This window comes from Xenopus laevis, chromosome 7L, assembly GCF_017654675.1.
Source record: "Xenopus laevis strain J_2021 chromosome 7L, Xenopus_laevis_v10.1, whole genome shotgun sequence".
Classification (NCBI taxonomy): domain Eukaryota; kingdom Metazoa; phylum Chordata; class Amphibia; order Anura; family Pipidae; genus Xenopus; species Xenopus laevis.
In genome coordinates, this window is record NC_054383.1 from 89,993,924 (window position 1) to 90,008,731 (window position 14,808).

At 37.1% G+C, this 14,808-nt stretch overlaps 1 protein-coding gene across 3 annotated transcripts in view; it reads right to left on the bottom strand.

Moving 5' to 3' along the window:
• Positions 1-1,465: 1,465 nt before the first annotated feature.
• The window catches only part of LOC108696519 (probable pleckstrin homology domain-containing family N member 1), a 43,399-nt gene continuing 30,056 nt past the window's right edge, over positions 1,466-14,808 (bottom strand). Inside the window, exons 7-11 of one of the 3 annotated variants that reach the window (XM_018225959.2) lie at positions 9,963-10,109; positions 8,395-8,481; positions 7,344-7,419; positions 4,728-4,804; positions 1,466-3,842 (exon numbers count right to left, since the gene is read on the bottom strand). In XM_018225959.2, the coding sequence (XP_018081448.1) occupies positions 3,771-3,842; positions 4,728-4,804; positions 7,344-7,419; positions 8,395-8,481; positions 9,963-10,109 (459 nt within the window). In that variant the 3' untranslated portion in view covers positions 1,466-3,770. The remainder of the gene's footprint in view (positions 3,843-4,727; positions 4,805-7,343; positions 7,420-8,394; positions 8,482-9,962; positions 10,110-14,808) is intronic. The other 2 variants (XM_041569318.1, XM_041569319.1) reach the window with 2 other exon arrangements.

Here is a 14,808-nt window from a genome sequence, read left to right on the forward strand (position 1 = left end):
TGATTAGCATTACTACCTTGCATCACCGGGTTTCTAGAATCAGTTTCCTCCAAGTAGGGTTGGGCGAATTGTTTTGCTTTGTTTCACCGCAGAAATAACGGCCATAGACTTGTATGGTGGCGTGCGTAAAAAAAACAAACAAACCATAAATTAGACTTTAATGGGCGTCAGCGAAATTTCGCCGGCGGCAAATTTTTGGCAAAATGAAATGGGTTAAATTCGCCCATCCCTGCCTCCAAGTACTCCAGGTTTCTTCCTACACAAACATACCAGAAGGTTGTTCTTTAAACTATTGTGAGTTTGTGTTTGATAGTGACAGACTGTGACAGATTGTAAGCTCCACTATGTCAAGGAGTGATGTACAGAGGCGTAACTAGTGTGCACCGGGCCTCCCTGCAAAAAAATCTTCAGAGTGGCCCAGCGCACTTCAATCCCCATCCTCACACTCCAACTTCATGCACAGACTCCACCCACTCTCTACCCAGACTCCACCCACTCCCCTGCCCAGACACCACCCACTATATGCCCTGTGCCAATGCGCTTTGCATTTCCGATGCAGGTAAGAGAACAGCTGGGGAAGGAGGGGGTTCTTGTTGCCTATAGCGGAAGCAAATCCCACAGTCCAGGGCCCACCTTTTCCCTGGGACCACCTGCAACTTCAGGGTCTGCTTCCTCTGTAGTTATGCCACTGGTGATGTATAATCTAAGTAGAGTGATGCAGACTGTATAAATAAGATAACATTACACCATAAGTCTGTGTTGCACATGTAAATAAAATAATATTATACCATAAGTGAATGTTACCATTTATTCTGTGCTCTGTTTTCTATATTGTGATGAATATTTAGATGTAGACACATTTAAGGAATGCTGTAGGTGATTCTGTTATGTATGCATAGAGAGAAAGATGATAGATAGATAGATAGATAGATAGATAGATAGATAGATAGATAGATAGATAGATATAGAGATAGGTGATACATAGATGGATCTATTAGAGAGATAGATAGATAGATAGATAGATAGATAGATAGATAGATAGATAGATAGATAGATAGTCATTCCCTTCAGTGTCTGAGCACCTTACTCCACCAGTCTGTCAGTATCTTATCTTTCCTTCTAAACACACTTCTATATCAGCTTCCAGCACAATTTCTCCATCTGACCACAATGCACTATACATGCATACTTGAATATCAGCATTAGAGATAAGGATTGAATAGTTATCCCCTAATTAGATGCCAGTTGTTTCCTAGATCAGTATAACAATTACATCTGGATCCAAACAACTATAATAGACATTGAAAAAGCAGAGAGTTAAGGAAATTCCTACTGTCATGAATTATGCTTTATAGCCTTTTTTAACTATTCACTATATATAACTCTAAATAAGGACCAGACACAGAACACTTTGTCCTCATCCATTTCTGCTTCATCTGATTAAGAAGACATGTCCCTACAGCAATACATTATAATCATTTATTACATACAGGCTATACAAATATTATGGCTATAACATGGTTTAAAGAAGAGTTCTGTTTTGAAGACACACACACTCATGATTAAAATACATTTGGAGTGTACACCACAGAACATTGCATTTGTATTGTATTTTATATCAATTTCAGAGAACGCCAAAGACGTTTTTTTTTATAAATTAAATCAATGAAATATAAAAAATATACTATATTATGTATATTGTCATTTTTAGTCCACCATCCCCTGAGAAAATACATCACAAATGCACAGTATTTTGTGACAATAATTTATACAGCTCCGAAACACTAAATCTCTAGACAAAAATGAAATGACATTTTCTAATATTGATATATTTTTTTAAAAAACTGTAGCAGGTTGCCTGTCCCTTTAGCAATAAATATAAACATTTTTATATCATGTCTAATCAGCCATCTGCTAGTGAGTGCTGAACTTTAAAACCCACCTGCTCTCCGTGCTTAAGGGAAAAATGGGAGTTGGACACTACAATATAGCAGCCAATTAAAAAGAAAACTTTGTTTTTACTACACAGGAGACAGTCTTTAGACTTGTTGGGTTCAGCCTCACAGTTGGCTGGCCTCCCTTTAGCTTATAACAATGTTAACAATAGCTGGCAGGAATTCTAATATAGTTGCAGGGGTATTCAGGAAAATTAATAGGCTTCAGCTCTTATGCTCACCTTAAATGGCCTTCAAACTGCTTGAGAACGACTGCTTTGAGTCCTCCTATTTGGGGTAGCCCAGGTGTTTGTAAATTGCTAGTAAACCATACAAACCATATTGAGATCATTACTAGTGATTGTCGCTTCGCCACAAATTTCTTGAATTTCCCGTGAAATTCACGGAAAAATTGCGAAACTGTGTTTGGAACCGTCGCCGGCATCAAAAAAACTTTGCGACATGGGCAAATTCGCGCCTGGCAAATAAATTCGCCCATCACTAATCAATACTATGATGACATCTGTATGTGGGCAAGAATTGCACAGACTATGATAAAGTAACCCCAGTATGAATATTTATGTCTTCAAATGCACAAGAGCACTATTAACTGCATGCAGAACAGTCATGAATAGACAGTTTCCAACATTTAGTGCATTGCATTAGAGCAATGACACACAAGGCTTTTGGTCATAATGGATCAAAGCCAAAGTGAATGTATATAATAAGGTATCAGCAAATAAAATGTCTTTAGGGTAGATATATACACACACCAAACTACATCAACAATCTTAGCTATGTCGTTTCATCTCATCAGATTTCTATGCCGTTATAGGGTAGGGTAGGGAAACCATTAGCTTAGGCCACTAGGTCAGAAAGCTTCACCTTGCATTGGTTGGTTATTTAGAAGAAACATATATAGTGCACTGCATTTTCTGTTAAAGGCATCCAGAAGCCAGCACGTAGAGTTCTTGAGTATTAAAGCTATTTCTTTTATCCTGGTGGGTCTACAAAGCTTATTTGCTATTCTACTACTCAGATTCAAAGGGCAACTGCGCACATTTTAATGCATCAGACACTGCCTTCTGGGTAAAACATATAGAGAATTGTGTCTAAAAATTGCACTCCATACACTGTACTTGCATTCATAAATAAACCCTATTGTGTTATTTGTATTTGCACATTAAGCTGTATTCTCAAACATGCTAAACTGTGGTAAATTAAGTCAGGAGATGTAACACATAGCTACCAACCAGCAATAAGCTCGGAGACAGTATGAAATATAAAAGCAAATTGCAGCTTGTTTGCTGTGGGTTATTACTGTAGAGCAAAATATCTCCAGTTTTATTAATTCCCCTCATTTACTGTTACTGCCATTAAATGTTATCCTTTATCACACCATGCAATCAGAAACTCATCACTATCAGAGTTTTAGCCTATGTTGGGTAAAAACATTAACTTTTGACAGTAGTTATCTCTAGTGGCAGTATCTGATCAACGTATAGTCAGAAACGTATTTCCCTTTTTGTTAAGTTCAGTGGGCAGTGTTATGCCTCAACGTACAGTTTTGTCTTTTACACATAGTTTTCTTTCCAGTGTACTGTTCTCTGTCCTACATTCTGTTTCCTGTCCTGACCATCTCTCAGTCTTGCCCTTCCTACATTTCCTTTACAATGGTACAAACAAGTCATGTAGCGTTATGCTAAATGGCACACTCAATACGAGTCACAAATGTCCAGCTTGTATTGTTGTTCTTCTGTAGACTATGTTCATGCCATTTCAGGCTTAACATAAAGTTCATTTGCTTCTTCATTCTCTCTCAATAAATGTCTATTTTTATCTTCTCCTGTATTTAGCAGGTACAGTGGGCACAGGTGGAGGACTGATGGCACAGTCTGATTCCTCTGGCTGAAATGAAACAAATGATAATTTGATCAGATCAGTGTAAACCCTGGCAATTCTTTATTCTAAATTGACATTTGATCAAACAGCAGCCTGAGACAACAAGGTTGTTCTTTAATTTCCAAAACAGAGATATCACCAGCAAAACAGTCATTTTTTATTGGCTTAGAAATGTGGGGTTTTTTTGTGCTTACAACTGCTCCCCCTTATTCCCACTGCAGAGTAGAAAACTATTAAGAAGCTCTAGCATACTCTCGTGCAAATGAATTTTAACATTTGTTGTCTCTAATGCAATGCATGTCCATGTAAGTTCTTTAGTGACTATTAAAAACATTTATGCTATATGGCAGTACAATCTCCATAAAGGATAAGGCTAGATATGACCGATTCTAATTTTTTTTTCAGTGAGCGGGTCTGGGCCGGCGGGTGCCCATGAGGGCCGGGGCCCACCGGGTTTTTCAATGTGTCCTGCTGGCCCAGTCTGACCCTGGATGATATCATGACCCATGATTTGTGTGTTTCATATCGTCTGGGGTTTGGTCATAGGCAGTTTAGCATCATGATGCAAAGATATATTGAAAGGAAAGATAACTCCTCCCATTATTACATAAAACCAGAGGGCTGAACCACAACTCTCAATTATATAATCAAATTATAAATATACATTTCCTGGGATATAATTTTGACCTGCATGTTACATGATGATGGTATAAATGATGACATAAAAAACAAACATACTATACATCACTTGTGTAAACTCCCTATACTATCTGTATATTAACAGTGTTTGTAAAGTAAGTAAGTACATTACTGTCACAATGTTTGGTGCTTTTATTTATTGAGGACCCAAGAAAAACATGCATATGCTATTAAATAATGTGCAAAACGTACCTTTTGCAGATAGAAAACCAGATAATTATAGTCTCCAATGGTAGAGCAACACACTAAAATTGGTTCCATCATGTGACCTAAAGGATATAATGTTAAAATGATGGAAAAAGACGAAGGCTTATATTTCCATTCAGAGTCTAGCTTAGGGGTATTCATTCTATAGTTATAAACATAATAGAATGCACACAATAAGGCTCATTTATAAAAGCTACTGCAAATTGTAGCTGGGATTGAATGAGAAACAATGGGCCAGATTCAATTCAGTGAGAAAAAGGTTTATCACGTGTAAAGTCATGTACGGGATTCAATTTGACATGCCATTCAATTCAGAAAAACCCCATGGTTCATCGCATGAAAGCTCTATTAAAGTCTATGGGAAAAAACTGGAACTGAATTTGGAGAAAAGTTTTTTCTCCTTGAATTGAATCTCGTCCATAAGTTTTCAAGTGATAAATCTGAGATAATTTTATCTCACTGAATTGAATTTGGCCCAATGAGTCAAGGCGGGGGAAATCCAGGTTGGGTTGGAGAAATAGAGAGATGTGAAATCAAGGAAAGAACTGAGCAAGTTATAACTGTTTAAGCTGTTACAACTGTACCATTTTTTCCATGAGAATAACTTGTAAATGGTAATTATGCATGCAGAAGGGACAAACATCCAGCAGACTGATTTACATATGTGGCTGCATGGGAAAAAAAAATAGTTTTTAAAGAGTATGGGAATGACACATACGCTCTATTTCCTGAAATATTATGATGTATAATTACAGACAACTGTATTCTGAGTTAAATTGGAGTTGGTAATTATTTTATAATTTTTACAATTATTTAACCCCAGCTTTCCAATTTTGAACTATCTAGGATCCAACAGATCAGCATTAATACTCATTTTGGATGGCAGGGTCAGTGACCCCAGGAACCAGGCTGCATTTTGAAATTGGAGAGAAGTAGAAGTGAAAGTTCTATGGTTTCAATAATCTCACATTTAAAATGCACACTGACTCATACAAAACCTTCCAACAGTTAGTTTCAGATAGTTCAACAGAAATAAAGACTTTTTCTAATTACTTTCTATTTTCTATTTGTTTTTCTAATATCGATGTGTAAAGTTTCATTTTCTTTCCATCTTCCATCTTCTTTCTTCGGTCTTTTTCTGAATTATCAGCGCATACGAGTTGGAGTACATTTCTGGTCCTGAACCACTGCACATGTGCCGAAAGTCTTGAAAATTTCCGGAAACTTTTCGGAAATTTTCGTGACTTTCGCCGCATGCACAGTGGCTAGGGACCAGAAATTTACTCCAACTGCGCATGTGCGAAAATGGCGTCAAGACACGTAGATTACTGGAGAAGAAGAAGAAGATGGCTGCCGTGAACTCTGAGGCCAGAATCTGCATGGAGGGGTGAGTAAAAAATTAGGGGCATGTGCCCAGAGGGGCAGGTAGGCTGGGGGGAGGGTTTTTTTTTATTACAGGTTGAATTCTCCTTTAAGAGGACCAGTAACAAAAAAAAATGTAAAACAATTTGTTTCTTTTTAATGAAAAAATAACACCAAGACAGTTTTCATTTTTAATTCGCAAAGCTTTTATAAAGAAATAACTTAAAGATTCTCTGCATGCGCTCCTCTTCAAAAACGGCGACAGGGCGACGATCCATCACGTGTCGCTCAATTTCTCTTCCCTGGCTATCGCCTATAGAAGGCAGGGAGGAGAAATTGAGCACTGCACAATGGATCGTCGCCCTGTCGCCGTTTTTGAAGAGGAGCGCATGCAGAGAATTGGTAAGTAATTGCTTAATAAAAGCTTTGCGAATTAAAAGTGAAAACTGTCTTGGTTTTATTTTTTTGTTAAAAAGAAACTAATTTTTTAAAAAAAAAAAAAAAATATTATGTTACTGGTCCTTTAAAGGCAGTTGCTACAATTGATAATTGCTAATATTCTACAGATGCTGCTGAGACATGTAACAACTAATGTAGCAAATTGTAACAGCTCATAATCCGCACCTGGATTACTGAGCTGCCCGACTCAAACACCAGAGACACGAACATTAAACTTTAAACTTTAATCTTGGAAAGAATGAAAGATGGAAAGCAATTGGTGAACAAACTGAAAAAAACAGAAATGAGAAATGTGTATGGAAGGTGGACAACCCCTTTCATTTTAACAGCCTTTAACTGCAAAAACAATGGTCTTCAGTCAGAGGTTGGCACACGGGCTGATATATGAACACAAGTGGATTGCGCAAAATTTCAGAAATAGTTTGACATATTTTTTAACCACATGCGGGAAGATTATTAAAGCATAATGAAGGGATGCTTTCAATTTGCAAAATGACCGAAACCTAAATCATTCATTGGTTGTAAATCAGCAGCAGCACTGCAAAGTTTGCCCAAATGCGGTTATCCATAGTAACCAATGACATTTGCTTTTAAAAAGATGACCAGTAAATGGTACCTGCCTGGTGCTATTGGAGTTTTAACTGGTAGCAAACTTTGCACATTTTATTATATAATCCATATCAAATAGAGTATGTCATTGGTATGCTACATGAGGAACAAACAGAAATGTAGAATTGAATAAAATAGCACAAATATCTCTACTTATTCATGTGAACACACCTGTAATCTGGAACTCTAGTCTCCCATCCCAAGCTATGCTTTCTTTAATATGAATTGCATTTATAGGAAGGGTACCCTGGAAGGTAAAACATAGGATATAAATGTATTGGCATAAATAAGATGCACAGGCAAGGAATCTATCAGTATTCAGTGGTAATGCTTGCAAACAGAGAATATCGTCTCATTTTATTACATCTAGCAACAATAAATTTGATCTCTATTCATTTTTCTTACAGACTTAGCACTTAGCACATGTAGAGCTAGTAAAATGTGCTCCTCTTCATTGGTCAGAACTTTAAACCAGCATAGTGTGTACTGTATGTGTGTGAACTTCCCTCTTTGTGTCTCAATCTCTGTTTCTAATAAACTAGGCACTCCCCTGTGTATTCAATTGCTAACTTTATTCCCTGCTTGCCAGTCCGAGCTGCCTGTTATTTCCCACAGCTCCATTTCACATTCTTATAGTATTAGTAATACTAATATACTAAAATTGAACACACACACACACACATCTACCAACTTAATACAGTAGATAGTGTAATGATGAAAAAGAAAACATAGGGTTTGTTTTTATTGTTATTTGTAACTCATCTGTAATAAATGTGCAAAAACAGAGTTCCTATGCTTGATAGGAAATTGTAGTGATACTACCCAAAATATGTTTTCTCTCCAGTTTTTTTACCCAAAAATCTTTTATTTGGGTATGGGTTTCTTCTCCTCGTTTAATGCATTCTGTTGAATATGTAGGAGGAGGAAAGTACCAACAAATTCTAAATTTGTGATCATTACAATGTTGAAAGGAAACTGTTTAAGGTGCTACACACCGGATAACAGCAGTGAGCAGAGGGCAAGAGCAGAGCAGGGTTGCCTTGTACACATGCTTAAAAGCTTCAGTGAGAACGGCAGGGTATAAGGAATTTAGACTCACCATAGCACAACAAACTAATACAAATAACCAACAATGATGCATTTTCCATACATTTTATAATTAAAATTGCCTTTATTTCCCCCCTTAAGATGTGCATTCCATGACTACAAGCACCATATTCACCTGGTAGGTGACTGCAGTCTTCTCAGCATCAACAGAAAGGAAAACAAGATCTTCAGAAAACAGCACCAAAAGCCGATCCTCAAAATCCTTTATAAAATACAGAAGATAAGACATTATGAATGAAGTTATCTCTTTGTTGATGGGTCATTAAAAATATGAACGTTCCCCAGTAGTAAATAATGGTTTGTGCCAGCTAAATAGCAGAGTGAATAGCGATTATGATGAAGTTGGAGGGTTGTGACTGACCAAATAGTAACATTATTGATGAATATGTAGCTATTCTTTGGTAGCTTTATGTAACTGCAAGATATGAAATCCCACAGATTTAATCTTGTTTGTCTTGTTTGAAACAAGGTGTTTCTACCTTGTTTCTATTTTTGATGTGGTAATACCTGTACTGACGTGTTGTGATAGTCCCTTTATGGAGCTACATGTTACCAGTGTAGAGGCAGCAGTTTTTGGTTACTTTCAATTATATTTAATTACACTTTTTCCTTATTTTTACACTTCTAATATATTTTTTAAACATGTGGTTTGGATATTATGTTTAAAACGTTCTAGTGTTTGAATAAGTATATGCAGATGTGCTTATATTATCATGCATATATGTTCACATTATTTAATTAAAACTGCTTACTGAATTATTGAATTATTGAATTTCTAAATCATGTGATGGCTTCTGTGTGCATCCTTAAGACGGTGCTCCTCATATCTTCTACTATATATAAATCTGTGTGCATCCTTAAGACGGTGCTCCTCATATCTTCTACTATATATATATCTGTGTGCATCCTTAAGACGGTGCTCCTCATATCTTCTACTATATATATATATATATATATATATATATATATATATATATATATATATATATATATATATATATATATATAGTAGAAGATATGAGGAGCACCGTCTTAAGGATGCACACAGAAGCCATCACATGATTTAGAAATTCAATAATTCAATAATTCAGTAAGCAGTTTTAATTAAATAATGTTACTTAATAGTTACTTATATTGAAATAAACACCATTTTTGACTTTGATAAGTCCTGTGAGTGCGAGCTTCTTCACTTCTCTACTTAATTTTTGGGCATATTGCACCCAGGCAGCGATGACTTTTTGACGTGCTGTGCCGGCTTCCTGATTATCTTATATATATATATATATATATAAATTCTTGCATTAGAAAGCTAAGAGAAGACTACTAAAAAGAAGCCTTATAAGTTGCTCTATGGATGGATAGAATAACTGATGCCCTTGTACTGAGTATTTATAGGGAACATTGTATATACTGAATAGATTTACCAGTATTGTAATAATTTGAACACATGCAAAACATAAAAATGCATTTTTTTTGTGCAGTTGATCCAAACCATGAAAAATAACACCAGGGACATGGCTAGAGATGTATGAAGAAAAGTCTCTAAAATGTTCCTGCTGTTTTACAAAAAATGGACCATACCGTTGCAGGCATTCTTTATGTTCCTTAACTGGAATTAAATTCATTGTGCACAACTGGCATCTCTTCCTCTGCAAGTTTACAAATAAATTGTAGAATACTTACTGCGTCTATAGTGTGAGCCACTTGCACCGCAGACAGGTAGATAGCATTACCCAGATGCTGGATTGCTCTTCCTTCCCAATCTCTAATAGGACATGATGTCAAATATCTTATGAGTTCCTTCTTCTTCCACATACTGTCACATGGCAACTTGGGATATATAAAAATACTGTTTATCAGCTAGGAGCACAATACAGAAATATTAACAACCATATTTAAAAACATTGAACAACGTAAGTAACTATGTCAACCACAGTATAGGTTTCAAATAGCTATAGTAAGTTTTCCTTAGAAATAATGAAAAGAGCTAAGACTACAGCACTATTTACGTATGAAACCAATGATGCTGAGCCACATGGAAAACATTGTTATGGCCCAACTAAAGAAGTAAGCTAGAAATATTGTACATTATGCTTTGGGTTTCAGTACCAACCCAAGCTAACCACAGCTCTTTAGCAGGGAAGACTGGAGATGCTCCAGTAGCTCCCCATCTTCTTTTCTGCTGTTTCACTGCACATATTTACTGATGGGCAAATAAATTTGCCAGACACAAATTTGCAGCGAATTTCTGTGTTTCGCCTCAAGCAAATTAATTCACGAAACTGTGGCAACAATTCGCCGGCGAAAAATCCAGGGACCGATTCACAATATACTGTATATACAGAATAGAAATGTCAAATATAAGGTTGATTAGTGATTAATACAGATAATTACTAGAATCAGAATACCTTGTGGCATCAGCTTATATTGCAGACAAACCTAATTTTCTGTTGTAAATTTGCGACAACCCCTAAGCTTTGCTTCTTAACAGTTGCTCAGAGCCCACTGCATTTCCAGTGCTCAACATCAAAATGGCTACTGCACCTAATTCTAAATAGACTGGGATTATCCCTGATAGTCCATTTGAGAGTATGTTCTACAACTGTCAAAAAAAGACTTTGGGGTCTATTTATCATGCTGTGTAAAAAACAGAGACAAAATACACAAGACGTCACCAGTCAGACCTGTGTAGATAAATGGTGTATTTATCAAGCCGTGCATTGTTTTTCAGCAATCACATGCAGTGTAAAAATCCAGTGTAAACGAAAATGGATACCTGGGTTAATCCATCGCGTTTTTCCACCAGAGTTTACTTGCCACTTGCATATTTTTTTTGGATTAACCAAATGGTTACTAAAACACACACCTTGATTTTTACACCATTTTTCTTGCGTTAATTATTTTACACAAATCCACAATTCCACATGATAAATAGGCCCAATATTGCAACCCAATCTGTTGGAGAAAGTTGTTAGTGCTAAACCTCAGTCCTACATGGCACTGTTTTTCCCTTCTCTTTAAAAAACTGTTACTACCTCCAATTTCTGATCTTTATTGTAACGTAGTCCATTTTTTTCTGAAGTAAGCCAAAGGGGCATCTTCTGGACAAAATATCATGAACTAAATAAATTCTTATTCTTGTATTACATCCCAGTACTGAAACAAGTTTTGCTTCCAATAAGGATTAATTCTATCTTCGTTTGGATCCAGCACAAGGTACTGTTTTATTATTACAGAGAAAAAGGAAATCATTTTTGGGAGACGGCCTTCCTGTAATTCTGAGCTTTATGGATAATTGGGGCAAATTCACTAAGCGCCGAAGCGCCGAACGCTAGCGTTAATTCACTAGCGTTTGGCATTTTCGTTACTGCGCAAATTCACTAACGAACGCTGGTGTAGTTTCGCTAGTGTTACTTCGCACCCTTACGCCAGGCAAATTTCCGCTAGCGACGTAACTATGCAAATTCACTAACTTGCGCAGTGTACTGAACGCTACCTTTTACGCTAGACTTCCTTCGCCACCTCAGACCTGGCGAAGCGCAATAGAGTAGATAGGGATTGTTTCAAAAAAAGTCAAAATTTTTTCTAAGTCCCAAAAAACGCTGGCGTGTTTTCTACATTATGGGTGATAGGCTGAAAAAGATTGAAAAATTTTTTGGGGCTCCCCTCCTTCCCCCCTACATTTCCTGACTCATGGCAACTTACCTAGACAGTGGGCACATGTGTAGGGCAAAATAAAATTTTTATTTGATGATTTGAAGGTTTTCTTGGCATTTGTAGTGCTGATACGTATTCCTCCATTGAAATTTGAATTTCGCCTTCGCTAGCGTAACTTCGCTTTACATAGCGAATCAACGCTAGCGCAACTTTGCAACCTTACGCTACCCCTGAGCGTAACTTCGGATTTTAGTGAATTTGCGGAGCGCTGGCGAAACTACGCCTGGCGAAGTGCGGCGAAGCGCGGCGAAGTTGCGCCTGGCGAAACTACGAATGTTAGTGAATTTGCCCCATGTGTTTCCAGATAATAGATCCCATACTTGTATTAGCCAATATAGGGTGTTGTTCTTGCTAAAGATAATCTTATTTTTGGCACTGTTTGGCAGGTCATGTCACCAATAATGGTAGATCTTACTTTCTAGCATACTATGCTATGGCGCAGTTACACTCATATTAGCTACAAGGTAATTAATAGTAACAAATTATACATAATTATACATTCATATCTTAATATATGCATTATGAAAAATAAAATATATAGGTATAATAGTCTATAAAAATAGTGTATTTGAGCTTTTTAGCAGTATTTGCATTAATGACTGCATATGTTATAAACCAGTATTCTACAGCACCAGGAAACATACCGTTAAGATATATTATAAAGAAATATTTATCAGACAAAAAAGTAATTTATTTAATTTCAGAAATGACAGCCTAAATAATATGTACATACAGAAGAGCACATAGAATGTTAAGCACAGTTAAACACTGTAACCTCTTTACCAACTGATGTTCTGTTAAAAGTTGCTGTGCATTTTGACTGACTTTTTGAATATATAAAGCCCAGAAACTGGGAGACCTAGTCTAAAGTTTACTAATGGACCCTTTAGAAAGTAGATCAATAAGCCTCAATAAGAGTGCTGGGACTCGGTTTTGTACCTCTAGTAGGATCAAGTATCATTCTTATCATAGTTCACAAATGCAGCTATTTTTTTTTAAACAGAAAATGGAAAAGTCTCGAAGTCAGCACATTTAAAGGGTGTGTATAGAAATGCAGATGAACAGTAAACATTAAAATTAAGTCGTCAGTTAAAAATTTACTGCTGACTGGTTTTGCTTCCTATTTGCCCATGATGGCATAAAAGAGATTAACAATATGGTTTTGTTGGTCAGCATGGTTGACATTTTAGAATTATGAGAAGCAAAAAGGTTATATTTGAAGTTTGGCATTTAATTGATGAAATATGTGTGCTATTAGGTGTGAATCTTTCATGCAGGAATTACCCATTGAATTGTTTTTGAGTCCCATAAGTCCCCCTTATGGCTGCATATGACATTGATGCTAAAAAGGCCTAAGCCTGTTACAGCTATAAAAAGTGAATTTTTTCAGGCAGATTTGCGTATTTATTCGCCGGTGCGGAAATGGGCAAATTCAACGCAAATTCGTGCCTGGCGAATAAATTCGCCCATCACTATTCATGTCCAATCAGTAGGGATGTCGCGGACTGTTCTGCGGCGAACTTGTTCGCATGAACATCGGCTGTTCGCGTCCGCCGCAAGTTCGCGAATGTCGCGCGACGTTCGCCAATAGGCGTTCGCGTCAAAATCGTTCGACCATTCGACCATTCGGTCGCTAAAATCGAACGATTTTCGTTCGATTCGAACGAAAATCGTTCGATCGAACGATTAAAATCCTTCGATCGTTCGAATCGAACGATTTTCGGATGTTCGAAGTTCGCGAACTGTTCGCGAACTGTTCGCATTTTTTGCCGGTGTTCGCGAACGGCGTTCGCGAACGATTTTCGGATGTTCGAAGTTCGCGAACTGTTCGCGAACTGTTCGCATTTTTTGCCGGTGTTCGCGAACGGCGTTCGCGAACACATTATCGGCGGTTCGCTACATCCCTACCAATCAGTAGGTGGCACCTGCTGGTCACCTGTTTAAGAAAAAACTTTATTGGTTACTATGGGTTTCTAACATGCAAAAAACTGCTTGTAGGCAAACTTTGTGCCTTTTTTAACATATGGGGGTTTACTTTACAGGCAATTTGGGTTGCCATCCGGCCAGTATTTTCCCGGCCTAGCCGGTAAAACACCTGCCAAGGCCGGGGCAGTATTACAAATTTACCGGCAATGTAGCGGCCAGTAAATTTGTAATACTCCTGACAAAAGCCCTCGGCCACCCCCAAACCACTCATATTTTACCTTTTTTCCTGTCTTCCGGCCAATCATACATTTAGGCCATGCCCTACGTCACATCACCCCCCTTTCTACGTCACGGCCCGCCCCCTTTTACGTCACAGCCCGCCCATTTGCTCCCACCACCAGCCGGTAAGCATTGAATTAAAAGGTAGCAACCCTACAGGCAATCTCTAGTAATAATTTGTAGGATTTTAAGTAACTGTTAAAATGGTCACTTTCCCTTCTGCTAGCAAAATTTTCAGTCATCATATTTATATTGCACCAGCAAGTTACACAGCACTTTATTTTCATTTATAACATACCGGAGTCTTACAATAATGTAACAACAAACAAAGGCTAAAGAACAATTGGATCAAAGGCCTTTGCTCATAAGAGTTCCAATCTTAAAGGGCAACTATCGCAAAAAAAAAAAAAAGTAATAGAAGCTTCATCTCACTGAAATGAGAAACTGACTGAATATAATCCATTTAAAACTTTCTACTGTTTTCAAAATAATGAAGTTACTTTTAACTATCTCCTTCTTGGAACCTTTAATGCAGAAATCAGAGTCACATTTTTAATGACAGTTGGATATTCTTTTGCCTAAAAGATTAGAGCTCACTCTTTAAAAT